General features: G+C 41.4%; 1 protein-coding gene across 1 annotated transcript in view; it reads right to left on the bottom strand.

The window, feature by feature from the left end:
- The window catches only part of cfap77 (cilia and flagella associated protein 77), a 66,356-nt gene extending 50,530 nt beyond the window's left edge, over window positions 1-15,826 (bottom strand). The window contains exon 1 of the mRNA XM_021606690.3: window positions 15,308-15,826. Within this exon, the coding sequence (XP_021462365.1) occupies window positions 15,308-15,419 (112 nt within the window). The 5' untranslated portion in view covers window positions 15,420-15,826. The remainder of the gene's footprint in view (window positions 1-15,307) is intronic.
- Window positions 15,827-16,387: the final 561 nt, after the last annotated feature.

Raw genomic sequence — 16,387 nt, 5'->3', positions numbered from 1 at the left:
AGGACAGATTTCCACAGGTCTAATGTCCATTGCTAGTGCTTCTTGGCCCAAGCAAGTCTCTTATTGTCACAACTTCTTTTATCTTGATCACGTTGAGGGAGAGGTTGTTGTCCTTGCACCACAAGTTCAGGTCTCTGACCTCCTCCCTATAGGCTGTCTCGTCGTTGTGTCATCAGCAAACTTAAATGATGGTGTTGGAGTCGTGCCTGGCCGTGCAGTCATGAGTGAACAGGGAGTACAGGAGGGGACTGAGCACGCACCCCTGAGAGGCCCCAGTGTTGAGGATCAGCGTAGCGGATGTGTTGTTACCTATCCTAACCACCTGGGGGTGGCCCGTCAGGAAGTCCAGGAACCAGTTGCAGAGGGAGGTGTTTAGTCCCAGGGTCCTTAGCTTAGTGATGAACTTTGTGGGCACTACAGTGTTGAACGTTGAGCTGTAGTCAAAGAATAGCATTCTCACATAGGTGTTCCTTTTGTCCTTTTGTCCAGTGTGGAGTACAATAGAAATTGCATCATCTGTGAATCTGTTGGTGTGGTATGCAAATTGGAGTGGGTCTAAGGTTTCTGGGATAATGGTGTTGATGTGAGCCATGATCAGCCGTTCAAAGCATTTAATGGCTACAGACGTGAGTGCTACGGGTCGTTAGTCATTTAGGCAGTTTACGTTAGTGTTCTTGGGCACAGGGACTATGGTGGTCTGCTTGAAACATGTTGGTATTACAGACAGGGAGAGGTTGAAAATGTCAGTGAAGACATTTGCCAGTTGGTCAGCGCATGCTCGGAGTACATGTCCTGGTAATCCATCTGGTCCAGTGGCCTTGTAAATGCTGACCTGTTTAAAGGTCTTACTCCCATCGGCTGCGGAGAGCGTGATCACACAGTCGTCCGGAACAGCTGATGCTCTCATGCATGTTTCAGTGTTACTTGCCTCGAAGAGAGCATAGAAGTTATTCAGCTTGTCTGGTAGGCTCGTGTCACTGGTCAGCTCTAGGCTGTGCTTCCATTTGTAGTCTGTAATAGTTTGCAAGCCCTGCCACATCCGACGAGCGTCGGAGCCGGTGTAGTACGATTCGATCTTATTCCTGTATTGACGCTTTGCCTGGTTGATGGTTCGTTGGAGGGCACAGCGAGATTTCTTATAACTTCTTCGGGCTAGGCCCCGTTTTTCTCAATTTCCTCCTGAATTACATGCCCAAAGTAAACGGCCTGTTGCTCCGGCCCTGAAGCCAGGATATGCATATAATTGGTACTATTGGAAAGAAAACATTTTGTAGAAATTTTAAAATAATGTAGGAAGGGGCCTCCATCACATGTAGGAAGGGGCCTCCATCACAGGGCTAGCTGTGCCACCAGAGACTCTGGGTTCGAGCCCAGGCTCTGTCGCAGCCGTCCGCGACCGGGAGGTCCATGGGGCGACGCACAATTGGCCTAGCGTCGTCCGGGTTAGGGAGGGTTTGGCCGGTAGGGATGTCCTTGTCTCATCGCGCACTAGCAACTCCTGTGGCGGGCCGGGTGCAGTGCACGCTAACCAGGTCGGCAGGTGCACGGTGTTTCCTCCGACACATTGGTGCGGCTGGCTTCCGGGTTGGATGCGCGCTGTGTTAAGAAGCAGTGCGGCTTGGTTGGGTTGTGTTTCGGAGGACGCATGGCTTTCAACCTGTGTCTCTCCCGAGCCCGTACGGGAGTTGTAGCGATAGTAACTACTAACAATTGGATACCACGAAATTGGGGAGAAAAGGGGGTCATATTTAAAAAAATATTTATAATAATAATAATAATAATGTAGGAGATTATCACACAATATGGTAGGAGAATGCAAATGCACTTTTTGGTAGTGCTCAAAGCCTGCCAGTGCTTGAAATGAACTCTTTTAGCCATTGGATAAGTAGGATAGATTTACTTGTCCCAAAAAATGTTATCATTGTATGATATAGTAACCACTTTACAAAATAAAACGTATTACTGTATTTTTTGACCGTAGAGAATCAGACAAAAATGTCGGGCACACTGTGCCTATTGGCTTCTTTGCATAGTCAAGCCTGTCTCAAAATACAACACTGGCCCTTTAAGGCTATCCTGGAAGATGGTTGCCCACCCTTAATAGCCCATAAAAGATTGCAATATTACAATTACAACCAAACACTTTTTATGTATTTTATCAAATAATTCCCTCCTTCCCTGGGATGATTTAAATATGTCTTTGCCACAGTTAAAAACAGAATCTGGGACAGTTCTCGGACAACAGATCCAAAATTCAAACAACCACTACACATTAAAAAATTTAAAAAAGCAATGAAGCTGGTGCAACAGATCAGACCATTTAGCTTTAAATGTTGCTAAAGTTTTATTTCTTCAACAATGCGTACATGGCTGTAGACTACGTGTGAATGTTCAAAAATGCAATTAGTGGGAAAACACTGTTCTCAAAAGCCCACCGCACGAACAGTTTCATGTGACAGAGAGGAAAGTATTGGTTAAAAATTAAGAAAGAGGGGAGATCTAAATATGTATCAACTAGCATGGGTTACTAATATAACTAGGATTATGCCTTTTGCTGCTGGACAAAAAAACAAATGTTGATTTGAAAACCAATAGAACTAGAGAAAAATGTAGGCGTTTAAATAATTCCCAAAATATTTCTGTGATCATAGTTTGGCTAGGCTACTTTGAAACAAGGTAAGATATGCTTCATAAAATGACATAAAACATCTAGGTTTTAAACATTGACATTTAAGGTTAAATAATTTCAAAGCGCCTCCGCTCAGATTCAAGGTGGGTGATGCGCTGCTACAGGCATGTCCTTCACTCTCAGCTCTCGTCGCCATTTGATCTGAACGAACCGTTCCCTCAAGTATGTCGACAGAATCATGCCTTTATATTTGTCAAGCATGACTGGCAGTTAGCGTATTTTTATGTAATTAAGTCTCATTAAAGTTTGGCATTTTCTGGCGTCTTCCTCATGTCAACATCGGTTTGGACATGAGACTGTATCAATTATGCATATCACCTACACTTTGATGTGTAGGCTTTTTTATGCATGTACATTAAAAATTGATTTTAATATTATTCCAATGTTGGCCTCTCTGATCCAATTCTGATAGGAGTAATTGTTTGATATTGTGATTTTCGCAATTAAAAAAAAGAGTACTTTTCCATTCGGACAACTTAAATCTATATCCTCTTGTCCCAATTTTTTTACTTGTCCTGGACAAGAGAACAAGCGTTAATGTTGAGCCCTGCATGCCATTCCATGCATGAGAGCAGCATTTATTTTTCAACTTGAAGCAATGAGGCCAATCAGTCCTCCAAGATAACAAAATCATAAACAACAGAGTAGTCTAACAAGTCCTTAATTTTAGGGTTATGTTCAGGTAAAACAATTTGGCTAATCAAAAGTCCTATTCTTGAAAATGAAAGGGTATTAAATTAATTGGATTGACTGGAAATATGACAGATTTTTGTTTTTAATGTAATGTAAATAGATATAGCCTAGTCATATTATCATCTGTATTGAAGTTTACAGCAATGGTTTAGAAGAAGCGTACATAAACCATAAAGGAAAACGCAACATCCATTTCCTGGCCAGCAATGTAAATTCTAGCATTGATTTATCCTGCAATAGATGTCGTTCAATTGGTAATATACATTTTTGTCTTCTTCTAATGCCTCTTAATGGAAAAGTATTCTAAAAGTAACCGAAAGTAAATCAGATTACGGAGTTTGGGTAATACAAAAAAGTTACATTTACTGATTACAATTTTGGACAGGTAACTAGTAACTTTAACAGATTACATTTAGAAATGAACATACCCAACCCTGTTAACAGACTAATAAGAAAGAGCGTTCCAAACCCCTCGGACAGTAACAGATAGTTTTCAGTTTTCCCCTCCCCACTCCCAGAAAGTCCAAGCAAAATACTTGCTTCCGAAATTGCTCTTTTCTAAGAAGCAATTTGTTACTTTTTGACCATTTTAATTGAAAACAGTCACAGTAAGATGCTTAATTGTTACCCAGAAATGCACCTTTAACCATTAGTGTGGGAAATGCAAAACTGACCCAAGATAAGCGTAGGGGAAACTTCACCTTACTCTAATTGATTGAGGGAGAACAGCTGGAGTTGGAGTGACTATGAGATTACAGACCCACTGCAGACCACAGTGCACTCTTATGTAGGGAGATTAGGCTTACATTAAACTACTCTCAATTATGAAGTGGCCCACTTACAAACCCCAATGAGAATAAGGGCACACTTCCATCAAAGGCCTGACTGAGTCTGAAAAAAGTGGTTTTCAGCTTTTTTTGGTTACTGTAATAACATTTTGCGCTGCTTGAAGTAGCCTACCGCTCACGTGCAACAAATCATGAGACCTGTTCTTATTAATCTTTATAAAGTACCCCCCGTGGATAAACCCCCAGGAGTAGTACATAGATCTAGCTATCCCAGGTTGAGAACCACTGTGATGATTGATTGCCATGTACCTGATTCAGACCTTGCCCTTGATCATGACTCTCAGTTCTATTATATTACACATAAGAGTTATTGGACAAACGGGGGAGTTTTGTTAAGAGCATTGACGCTCAATCTGAACATTAACACGCTTCGCTTGTGCAATGGGTTGAAAACAATGTCCCTAAAAACAGACACCCCTTTATTATTATTTTTTGTAACTAATTTGTTTATGTATTTGTCTTAATTCATCTAAATTGTATATTCTACACGCGTTAGTGGTCGATCAGGCCAATAGATGATGCTGTTGCACTGTGGTAGTAGGAGAAACAGCAAGTTCTGGGCAAGCGAGTGCACCATTCTTCAGAAAAAAAGAAAGCGCCAGAACTTTGCAGACGCAAACTTGCGTCCGTTCTTTTTACTATCACGGGTATGTAACAGAACTTCCAAACGTTCTAATATCGAAATAATATGTAATGACATGCTATTTAACAACTTTGTCAAGGTATTATCAAGTTAGGAAAGGTTTTGTGTTGAACTGACAGAGAAGAACGTGATTTACAATGAGTGAGAGTATATGTTAGCTTGATGCTAGCTGAGGAAAAAACGTTTCACAAGTCACAGAGACTGTTTACTGAGTAGCTTTCTTGTACTGGATTTTGTCTGAGATTTTATAAAGAATCCAGTTGTTAGGGATTTCTGAGTTCGTTTTATATGTTATAGGTTTTGTGTAAAATTGTGCTCACTAGCTGGAAAACTGGCCTCGCACGCTCATCCGGTTGTATGAGAGAGAGACGATTTTACAGAGGTGCCACTATCTTAAAGTTTAATGTATTGTTGTCAGTTTGGCATATTTGGTAGCAGTATGTAGAAAAACATTCAGTTATTTTTGTCTTCATCAAGTGTTTTTATTGTATGAATGTGAAATACATTTTCATTTAAAATCATACAGTAAGACAGGGTTATTTGTGGGCCAGTTTTGAATTTTCCTTTAGGTAAAGTGCATTTATGTTGTGCAATTTAAAGTGTGTACTTGTTTGATGTGACTGTTTTAAAAGTACGAACAAAAAAATAGACAAATGAACAAGAGAAAAAAAGACATTCTTCAGATTAAAGAAAGCGCCAGAACTTTGCGGACGTAAACTTGTGTCCATTCTTTTTACTATTACAGGCCACCTCAGCTACAGACTGAGGCCGGTAACACTTGCAGTACATACAAAAACATATAATAACTTATTTAAGGTGTACATAATTGGTACATACAGTGCATTTGGAAAGTATTTAGGCCCCTTAACTTTTTCCACATTTTGTTATTTTAAATGTATTAAATTGTTTTGTTTTCCTCATCAATCTACACACAATACCCCATAATGACAAAGCAAAAACAGTTTAAAAATAAATTGCAAATGTATAAAAATAAAAAAAACTGAAATATCACATTTACATAAGTATTCAGACCCTTTCCTCAGTACTTTGTTGAAGCAACTTCGGCAGCAATTACAGCCTAGAGTCATCTAGGATATGACGCTACAAGCTAAACTGTATATTTTATATATATATATATATATATATATATATATATATATATATATATATATATATATATATATATATATATATATATATATCACACATATACATACACACAGTCGTGGCCAAAAGTTTAGAGAATGACACAAATATACATTTTCACAAAGTTCGCTGCTTCATTGTCTTTAGATATTTTTGTCAGATGTTACTATGGAATGCTGAAGTATAATTACAAGCATTTCATAAGTGTCAAAGGGTTTTATTGACAATTACATGAAGTTGATGCAGAGTCAATATTTGCAGTGTTGACCCTTCTTTTTCAAGACCTCTGCAATCCGCCCTGGCATGCTGTCAATTAACTTCTGGGTCACATCCTGACTGAAGGCACGCCCATTCTTGCATAATCAATGCTTGGAGTTTGTCAGAATTTGCGGGGGGGTTTCTTGTCCACCCGCCTCTTGAGGATTGACCACAAGTTCTCAATGGGATTAAGGTCTGGGGGGTTTCCTGACCATGGACCCAAAATATCGATGTTTTGTTCCCCGAGCCACTTAGTTATCACTTTTGCCTTAGGGCAAAGTGCTCCATCATGCTGGAAAAGGCATTGTTCGTCACCAAACTGTTCCTGGATGGTTGGGAGAAGTTGCTCTCGGAGGATGTGTTGGTACCATTCTTTATGCATTGCTGTGTTCTAAGGCAAAATTGTGAGTGAGCCCACTCTCTTGGCTGAGAAGCAACCCAACACATGAATGGTCTCAGGATGCTTTACTGTTGGCATGACACAGGACTGATGGTAGCGCTCACCTTGTCTTCTCTAGACAAGCTTTTTTCCAGATGCCCCAAACAATCAGAAAGGGGATTCATCAGAGAAAATGACTTTACCCCAGTCCTCAGCAGTCCAATCCCTGTACTCTCTGCAGAATATTAGTCTGTCCCTGATGTTTTTCATGGAGAGAAGTGGCTTCTTTGCTGCCCTTCTTGACACCAGGCCATCCTCCAAAAGTCCTCGCCTCACTGTGCAAGGAAACACGTGCCGTCATCGTTGCTTTGCACAAAAAGGGCTTCACAGGCAGGGATATTGCTGCCAGTAAGATTGCACCTAAATCAACCAGTTATCGGATCATCAAGAACTTCAAGGAGAGCGGTTCAATTGTTGTGACGAAGGCTTCAGGGCGCCCAAGAAAGTGCAGCAAGCGCCGCGACCGTCTCCTAAAGTTGATTTTGCTGCGGGATCGGGGCACCACCAGTACAGAGCTTGCTCAGGAATGGCAGCAGGCAGGTGTGAGTGCATCTCTCACAGCAAAATCGCGATCCCGCAGCAAAATCAACTATAGGAGACGGTCGCGGCGCTTGCTGCACTTTCTTGGGCGCCCTTTCTTTTGGTGTTTTTCAGAGTCAGTAGAAAGGCCTCTTTAGTGTCCAAAGTTTTTATAACTGTGACCTTAATTACCTCCCGTCTGTAAGCTTGTTAGTGTCTTAACGACCATTCCACAGGTGCATGTTCATTAATTATTTATAGTTCATTGTACAAGCATGGGAAACAGTGTTTAACCCCTTTACAATGAAGATCTGTGAAGTTATTTGGAATTTTACGAATTATCTTTGAAAGACAGGGTCCTGAAAAAGGGACGTTTCTTTTTTGCGGAGTTTAGATTGCAAAATAGTTGGGAAGAGATGTCCGATGTTCCGATTCCATGGCACATGGTTTATGAACTGATACGCAAAGCAACGCCGGATAAAAACTTTGACATTTTCCATTTTCAATGACTATATTCAGTTCTTGCAACCAATATAATGTTTAAAGGTTTGCTGTGTCTGTCAGCGTAGTGTCCAGAGCATGGAGGCGCTACCAGGAGACAGGCCAGTACATCAGGAGACGTGGAGGAGGCCGTAGGAGGGCAACAACCCAGCAGCAGGACCGCTACCTCCGCCTTTGTGCAAGGAGGAGCAGGAAGAGCACTGCCAGAGCCCTGCAAAATGACCTCCAGCAGGCCACAAATGTGCATGTGTCTGCTCAAACGGTCAGAAACAGACTCCATGAGGGTGGTATGAGGGCCCAACGTCCACAGGTGGGGGTTGTGCTTTACAGCCCAACACCGTGCAGGACGTTTGGCATTTGCCAGAGAACACCAAGATTGGCAAATTCGCCACTGGCGCCCTGTGCTCTTCACAGAGGAAAGCAGGTTCACACTGAGCACATGTGACAGACGTGACAGAGTCTGGAGACGCCGTGGAGAATGTTCTGCTGCCTGCAACATCCTCCAGCATGACCGGTTTGGCGGTGGGTCAGTCATAGTGTGGGGTGGCATTTCTTTGGGGGCCGCACAGCCCTCCATGTGCTCGCCAGAGGTAGCCTGACATTAGCATTAGGTACCGAGATGAGATCCTCAGACCCCTTGTGAGACCATATGCTGGTGCGGTCCTAATGCAAGACAATGCTAGACCTCATGTGGCTGGAGTGTGTCAGCAGTTCTTGCAAGAGGAAGGCATTGATGCTATGGACTGGCCCGCCCGTTCCCCAGACCTGAATCCAATTGAGCACATCTGGGACATCATGTCTCGCTCCATCCACCAATGCCACGTTGCACCACAGACTGTCCAGGAGTTGGCGGATGCTTTAGTCCAGGTCTGGGAGGAGATCCCTCAGGAGACCATCCGCCACCTCATCAGGAGCATGCCCAGGCGTTGTAGGGAGGTCATACAGGCACGTGGAGGCCACACACACTACTGAGCCTCATTTTGACTTGTTTTACATATACATACACACAGTCGGATCTTGTTTTAACAGCTAATATTTCGATGGCAATAATAAATAGATATGCCGATAGTGGACAACCTTGTTTTACTCCTCTTGACAGTTTAAAACTTTCTGAGAAGTAGCCATTATTTACTACTTTACACCCAGGGTTACTATACATAACTTTAACACATTTTATAAGAGATTCTGCAAAATTGAAATATGCCAGGCATTTATATATAAATTCCAGTCGTACTTCATCAAAAGCCTTTTCAAAGTCAGCTATAAATACAAGGCCTGGTTTCCCAGATTTGTTAGTGTTCTATTGTTTCCAGTACTTGTCTTACATTATTTCCAATGTATTTTCCACGTAAAAAACCTGTCTGATTAGGATGAATAATATCCGACAATACCGTTTTAATTCTATGCTCTATGCATTTTGCTATAATTTTTGCTAGTAGGGGCCTCCAATTTTTAAAATGGACTGGATCTTTATATTTACTACTTGGATCCCCTTTCAGTAATAATGACTGCATTCTGCCCCCTATCAACACATTTTAAACTGTTGGGGCCGGAGAGAATGACATAAGAAAGTAGTCAAGACGACAAGCTTGATTGAGCCTCCGCCACATGCATATTTCACTAGGTCAGGATATTTAAGCCTCCATATATCCACTAGTTCCAATATATCTATATTTGTGATATATAAGTGCATGAGGGTGATAGTTTGTAGTGTGATTTCCTTCACGGGCCATAGAGGTATTTAAAACTGTATTATAATCTCCCACCATAATAATATAGACTTGTATTCCTTGTAGGGTTAATATATTATTATACATATTTTCAAAGAAGCGTGGATCATCATTATTTGGACTGTATAGGTTAATGAGTCATATCTGTTTATGGCCTAATAACATATTAAAAATCATCCATCTACCTTCAGGATCTGTTTGGACAATTTGCACATTCGGATCAAAATTATGGTTCCTTAATATCATCACCCCTTTTGAATGACTTGTCCATGGGAGAAATATATTTTGCCTCCCCATTCCTTTTCCAACACAACTTCATCTTAATTTCCAATAATTAACTAATAATATGCGTAATAATGCAGGCAGTTCATGCAAAGGACTGTTACCTATAACCAAGATTACCATTACAAAAATAACATTTTTGGCAAGCAATTATTATTTTAGCAAACAATTATTGTGATTCATCCTATATTGTCCCTAAAATCATTACCCTCTAGCAACAGATGTGGGACACACACACACACACACACACACACACACACACTCTCAACCCCTTTCCCCCACAAACAACCATAAGCTCAGATGCTCAAAAGTTGTTCCATCCCTGAGACCAAGGACTTGATTTACGATGGCATATACAGTTTCAGCTGTTTGAGAAGGCATGCAAAATTGAGCAAAAAAGGGCAAAAATGGGGCTATTTGATTAACCATTGTCAAGTCCTAGGTGATGGAGATCAGAGCACCCCTTTCCCCTGAAACACACACACACACGCTAGTCCCCTGTTGTGACCATTTTCCCAAGCATCTCTGTGCTGTCAGACCTTTGATTATTTGGTGCCACCAGGGACACAATTATACGAAGGCGTCTTATGTACGGGGGAGTTTTGTTAAGAGCCCTGACGCTCAATCTGAATATTAACATGCGTTTTTTGCAGTGCGGTTTTGGAACCATAAGGACCTTTTCAACAAAAAAATATTTTCAAAAAACAAAAGGTTAAATTGATGCACACCTTGATGGGATTAGGGTTAGTGTTCCCACACGGCCATATCGCCATGTTACAGCGCTTGTTTACGGAAGACAAGAGACAACCACCTGTGCTAATTAGCTATCTAGCATGCTCTGAACACCTGTGTGAAAGCATAACTCAGGAAGTATCTTGTTTATTTGAAGGATTCTTTCTTTCTAATGAAAGATGCTTATTTATAAAACCCTCTTAGGCCTCACTCCCCCCTATCTGAGATATCTACTGCAGCCATCATCCTCCACATAAAACACCCGTTCTGCCAGTCACATTCTGTTAAAGGTCCCCAAAGCACACACATCCCTGGGTCTTCAGTTCGTCTTTTCAGTTCGTCTTTTCAGCGACTGGAACGAGCTGCAACAAACACTCAAAGATGGACAATTTTATCTAAATCTCTTCATTCAAAGACTCAATCATGGACACTCTTACTGACAGTTGTGGCAGCTTTGCGTGATATATTGTTGTCTCTACCTTCTTTCCCTTTGTGCTGTTGTCTGTGCCCAATTATGTTTGTACCGTGTTTTGTGCTGCTACCATGTTGTGTTGTTACCATGCCGTGTTGTCATGTGTTGCTGCCTTGCTATGTTGTTGTCTTATGTCTCTCTTTATGTAGTGTTGTGTTGTCTCTCTTGTCGTGATGTATTTTTTGTCCTATATTTAAATATTTTTATTTTTAATCCCAGCTCCAAGCCCCGCAGGAGGCCTTTTGGTAGGCCGTCATTGTAAATAAGAATATGTTCTTAACTAACTTGCCTAGTTAAACAAAGGTTAAATTAAATAAATAAAAAGATAAGGGCCATATGTTTCGAAAGCCGTATTGCAAGTGATGATTATTGACATTTCTAAACATTAAAACAGACCGTCGGCATTGTAGTTCACATGAGGTAGTCGTGGGCGAAGCTAATGGCTGAAAACTGCAGGGAGAAGGCAGAATGCTGCCTAGAGTTTGAGAGCTAGATCAAATCAAAGTTTATTTGTCACGGGCGCCGAATACAACAGGTGAAATGCTTACTTACAGGCTCTAATCAATAGTTCAAAAATGTATTAAACCCTGCTTCGACAATTTCCCCCCATTATCACTACTGTATCATACAAGGCCAAGAATTCACACAAGTTTTTATACTAGCTATTTCATACTGACATCTCAAATGTATCAATCCTGACTGGACATGGATTTATTTAAACAGTTTGTTAGCAAGCAATTAGCCTAATATTGGATTAAAGAAGCCTAATGTTACTCCTTAGTCCAAGGACCTTAAATGTTCTGTTTAAATGGCGAATTTGCTTTAGAAGCCAAAACAGCCAAATACTATATCTAAACGTGAATTGATGCTCAATTGCTGTACGGTTCTAGAAACATAAATCCCTCTACTTTCATATGACATCAAAATAACTTAAATGAAAAATACACACGTACTGGACACTGTTTAAACCGGTTGTAACATAGTTACAGCCAACAACAGTATTTTTCAGTGACAAGACGTTTGTGGCATGTCTTCTGTTTACACACAGGTGTTTGGAGACACAGATAGCCAATTAGCACAGGTAGTTTTATTCTGTCTTCTTTCGGTTTTCCATAAACAAGCATGGTAACATGGAAATATGGCTTTGTGAGATCCTAACCCTAAAACGGTGTGTATCAATTTAACCTTTTGTTTCTAGAAAAAAAATGTCTTGCCGATATGAAAGATAAGATCCCTATGCTTCCAAAACCATACCGCAAGCGACGCGTGTTAATGTTCAGACTGAGCGTCGCGGCTCTGAACAAAAATCCTCCCTTACAATTGTAATGTAATGGAACTGAGAGTTATGATTATAATTAGACCCGCACGGAATCCGCGCACGCAGAATTCCCTACGAAAATCTGCCGAATTTCAAATAGAATGCATATCTAAAGCTGAAATTAAGCTGCTGATATAAAAGTTAAATAAAATTGACTTGTTGTTGAACTTAAGTTTTTCCTCTGTTTTCATTGATGTATTTCAATAATCGAAAAGTGTAGCCCTTCCCCTGTGTGAGTGAGAGGTGCAGACAGCTAAGGGAATGAATGACAGCGGTCTGATGAGAGAACTAACAAAAAATGCCCAGATTTACAGCAGAAGAGCTGAGGAGTAAACACTTGGCGACCAGAATAACAGCCAGGGCGTTTCCAGCTGAACTGTATGAGGATGGAGGAGTACTTTTCTGCAAAGTCTGTCAGCATCAAACTGTGGTGGAGCACCTGAGGTCACTCTGAAACAAAAATAGGAGGGCTAGTTCCGTGGACCAGGTAAATATTCTGATGCTTTAGCTAGCTACAGATATTATCTAATTGGTTTGTTCTAGTTAGCTAATATCGGTTCTTGACAGTTACATTTTTGTCTATCTTCATAGTGGCAAGTTAGCTAGCTAACGTTAGCCTGGCAAGCTTCCCCATGTTGTCACTCCAACTCCACCGTTTCATTTAGGCTAGCTAGCTAACTTAGCTGAAGTAATGTTAGCAAGCTAACAAGTTAGCTCCATCACGTCACTTTGGCTATCAAGTTAGGAATCTCAAAAACAGCAAGTAGGTAACAAAAAAAATCAAGAAAATATGTTAACTATCATTGTTTGAAAATTTGTGTGAGAGACACACTGTCAGGTTTATGGGCTGTGTCTGTGTGAGGTTTATGGGCTGTGTTTGTGTCATTTCAGGAGAGTGTGTGCCTAGATTCAAAGCTTGAGATCCACTATAGGCCTGCTATTGTTCTTTATTTTCTAAAAATGTTTCTGTCCAAACAAGAACACAGACCCTGGCCTAGTGTCTGGCAAAGACACCCTCCACAGCTGAGAGGAGTTCATCGTGGACTTCACAAGAACATTAATCAAAGCAGATATATAGCTCTTGAAAAGGGGCCCAAGTTCTCCACATTTCTGAAGAAACACTGCAAGCAGGGAGGGTATATCCCAGCGCCATCCCATCTGCGTACAGAGTACTTGCCAGAGCTCTATCCACAATTTTAGCAGGATATCAAAGACGCTGTAGAGGGAAATTATTTTTATTGTATGTCATCCTTGATGAGATGATCGATACCTTTGGAAGAGGTGTGCACTTGCCATTCTACTTAAGCCAGTGGGTGAATGACCTGTTGAAGCAGAACTGGCTTTCTTGGATAAAGTCTAATTTACCACGGTGTACCAAGCTTTCCTGTATCAATAACATTGACTTTAACAATGTGCGGGCTTTTGTAAGCGACTCAGCTAGCTACATGAAGAAGGCTTTCACTAGCATCTTGAAGGGCCTCTTCTCCAACTCTGGACACGTCACCTGCTTTTCCCATCTCCTGAGCCTGGTGCTGGAGGTTTTTCCAGAGGTGTTTCAGGATGTGAACAAGCTGTGTGCTTTGGTGAAAAGGTGTTAGGCACCCCAGCGTCATCTGGAGCAGAGATCATTCATGCTGGAAAATGGCCATTCTCCTGCGAGTACATGGATGTGCTCACAGAATTCACTACGACCTTACCAAAAACAGCGAAGTATGTCCAGGACCTTTGTGAACTGCTGAGGGAACACAAGGCCTAGCTGAAGGCCCAGGCAGTGTTCATTGTGGAGCATAGTGTGGAGATAAAGCTGGAGGAGACCTCTGTGCCAACAGCCCACAACATCGCCAGCAAGCTGGAGGACCTGCAAATGCAGTTTGAGTATGGCAGAACAGCTGGGGCTGACAACTGGCACCCTCATACAACTGAGCTGCTGTGGTAGCTTTCAGAGGAAGACAGGCTCTCCTGCACCAAGTTGTTCCAATCTGCAATGGCAGCAGGCTCAATCAAGCTGCAGACCGTGCCGGAGAAGCACCCCTGCATTCACCTGTTCAAGTTACTGAGCATCAGTTCCTGTTCTAGATCCAGCCCAGGGGGTAGGCGCAAGAAAGGACATTAAGGACTGTCCATGCCATCCCTGCTCTGAGCCAGGTGTCTGCAGAGGAGTTGCACAGATACATGGGCATTGACAAGGCAGATGCTATGGAAGTCAGTGCAGTGGACTGGTGGGCAGCTAGGGAGGACAAGACAGCCTTAGCTCACATTGCGGCGATGCATCTGTGCCTCCTCACTACCTCAGTGGATGTAGAAAGACTTTTTTCACATTATAAGATGCTACTTAGTCAGCATAGAAGGAGCCTCATAGAGAAAAATAACAATTTTGTTGATTGCAAAGTATAGTAGCATTGAGCACTAAAAAGCATGTCAGTCACACCCACCAACTCTACCACTCTTTCTGTGTTTTGGATTGAAGCAATTTGATAATTAATCAATAGTTATATGGTGAATGGAACAAAGAGACAGAATGGTTCACCTAAACTATTTGGCGTTAATGTATTTATAGATGGATTCGTCAATGTATCATTTGTATTTATATGCCTTTGCACTTTATTTATCTATCATATTTACGATAAAAGGATCATTTACCGTAAAGGTTGAGTTTGTGTAGAGGTTATTTTAGACTGAGCTTTAGTAGAAGGAAAACCGTATGTTTATTGTCATCTAAGCATTTATTCACATAAGCCATGTTCCCATGTTACAAAATAATGTTTCTACCCTAGAGGTAAAAAAAGCTTTCCGCAGAATTTCAGCAGAAAATATAAGAAATCCCCGCAGATTCCGTTTGGGTTTGGTTATGATCAAAAGCTAGCAAGAAATCAGCAGCAGCTAAGGCCAGGGTCAACAACGTTACTATACAACTGATGAAAACCATTACAAATTACATAGTTTCAAAATAATATAACGTTATTCATATCAGAGGCAAGAACTGCGATTTAGTTTTTTGTAGCTAGATTACAAATGAAGAAATCGACGACATACATACCTCTGTACTTCCTGTTGGTATCTTCTGTTGTTATGGAAACGAGACGCCAAACATTGACGAAAAGTGTACACCAAACCAGAGAGAATACAAATAGGAATGAATGGAGGAACATATAAGTCTATCTAGCAGACTGTAGACCAATCGCGTTCACGTTGTCATGTTTTGTCACGTAGTTGCTAAACTAATTGTCTTGCAATCCCTTCTCAAAGTCAGGGAATGACTCGAGAAACCTGCCTATTTTTCTCGAAAGTACATAAGGTCACAATTCCAAAGCAATACGGTATTACAGAGAACGAGTTAATTATCTCACATCTAGGAAAATATTTGTAATGTTGTAGTTCTTGTTGACGAAATTAATGCTAATATTGGGTTTTTGATCTGGCGCCCAGTTTGACTCCCATTCACTATTTGAAGGACAGCACTCCTTGTCCTATCATGAGCAAGGTACATTAATATGATTCCAAAGGAGTTTCCCAACTCCTCAAAAGTACCGACTCTGAGTATCTCTGACCAAACTCTGTGGGTTGCACCTCCGTCACTATTGTCGCGAGATTGCCATTGTTGTCAACGTTCTAAAGACGCCTCTGCCATATTCATGCTCAAAAGTAGAACGGGGTTAATGACTTTGAACTACGGAATGCCGGTTGGGTCTTTTTGTGTTAAAAAATATACACGTCAAATAGCACTTTTAAAAAATATTTTTTCCCCCTTATTTTTAAAATTATTTTGTGGGCTATACTCGGGCTTGTCTCAGGATGGTAAGTTGGTGATTGAAGATATCCCTCTAGTGGGGGGGGGGGGGGGCTGTGCTTTGGCAAAATGGGTGGGGTTATATCCTGTCTGTTTGGCCCTGTCCGGGGGTATCATCGGACGGGGCCACAGTGTCTCCCGAACCCTCCTGTCTCAGCCTCCAGTATTCATGCTGCAGTAGTTTGTGTCAGGGGGCTAAGGTCAGTCTGTTATATCTGGAGTATTTCTCCTGTCTTATCCGGTGTCCTGTGTGAATTTAAGTATGATCTCTCTAATTCTTTCTTTCTTTCTCTCTCTCTTGGAGGACCTGAGCCCTATGACCATGCCTCA

The sequence above is a fragment of the Oncorhynchus mykiss genome, chromosome 6, assembly GCF_057628025.1.
Source record: "Oncorhynchus mykiss isolate SJ-2025 chromosome 6, ASM5762802v1, whole genome shotgun sequence".
In the NCBI taxonomy this organism is placed as follows: Eukaryota; Metazoa; Chordata; class Actinopteri; order Salmoniformes; family Salmonidae; genus Oncorhynchus; species Oncorhynchus mykiss.
This window is presented reverse-complemented; position numbering and strand designations above follow the sequence as displayed.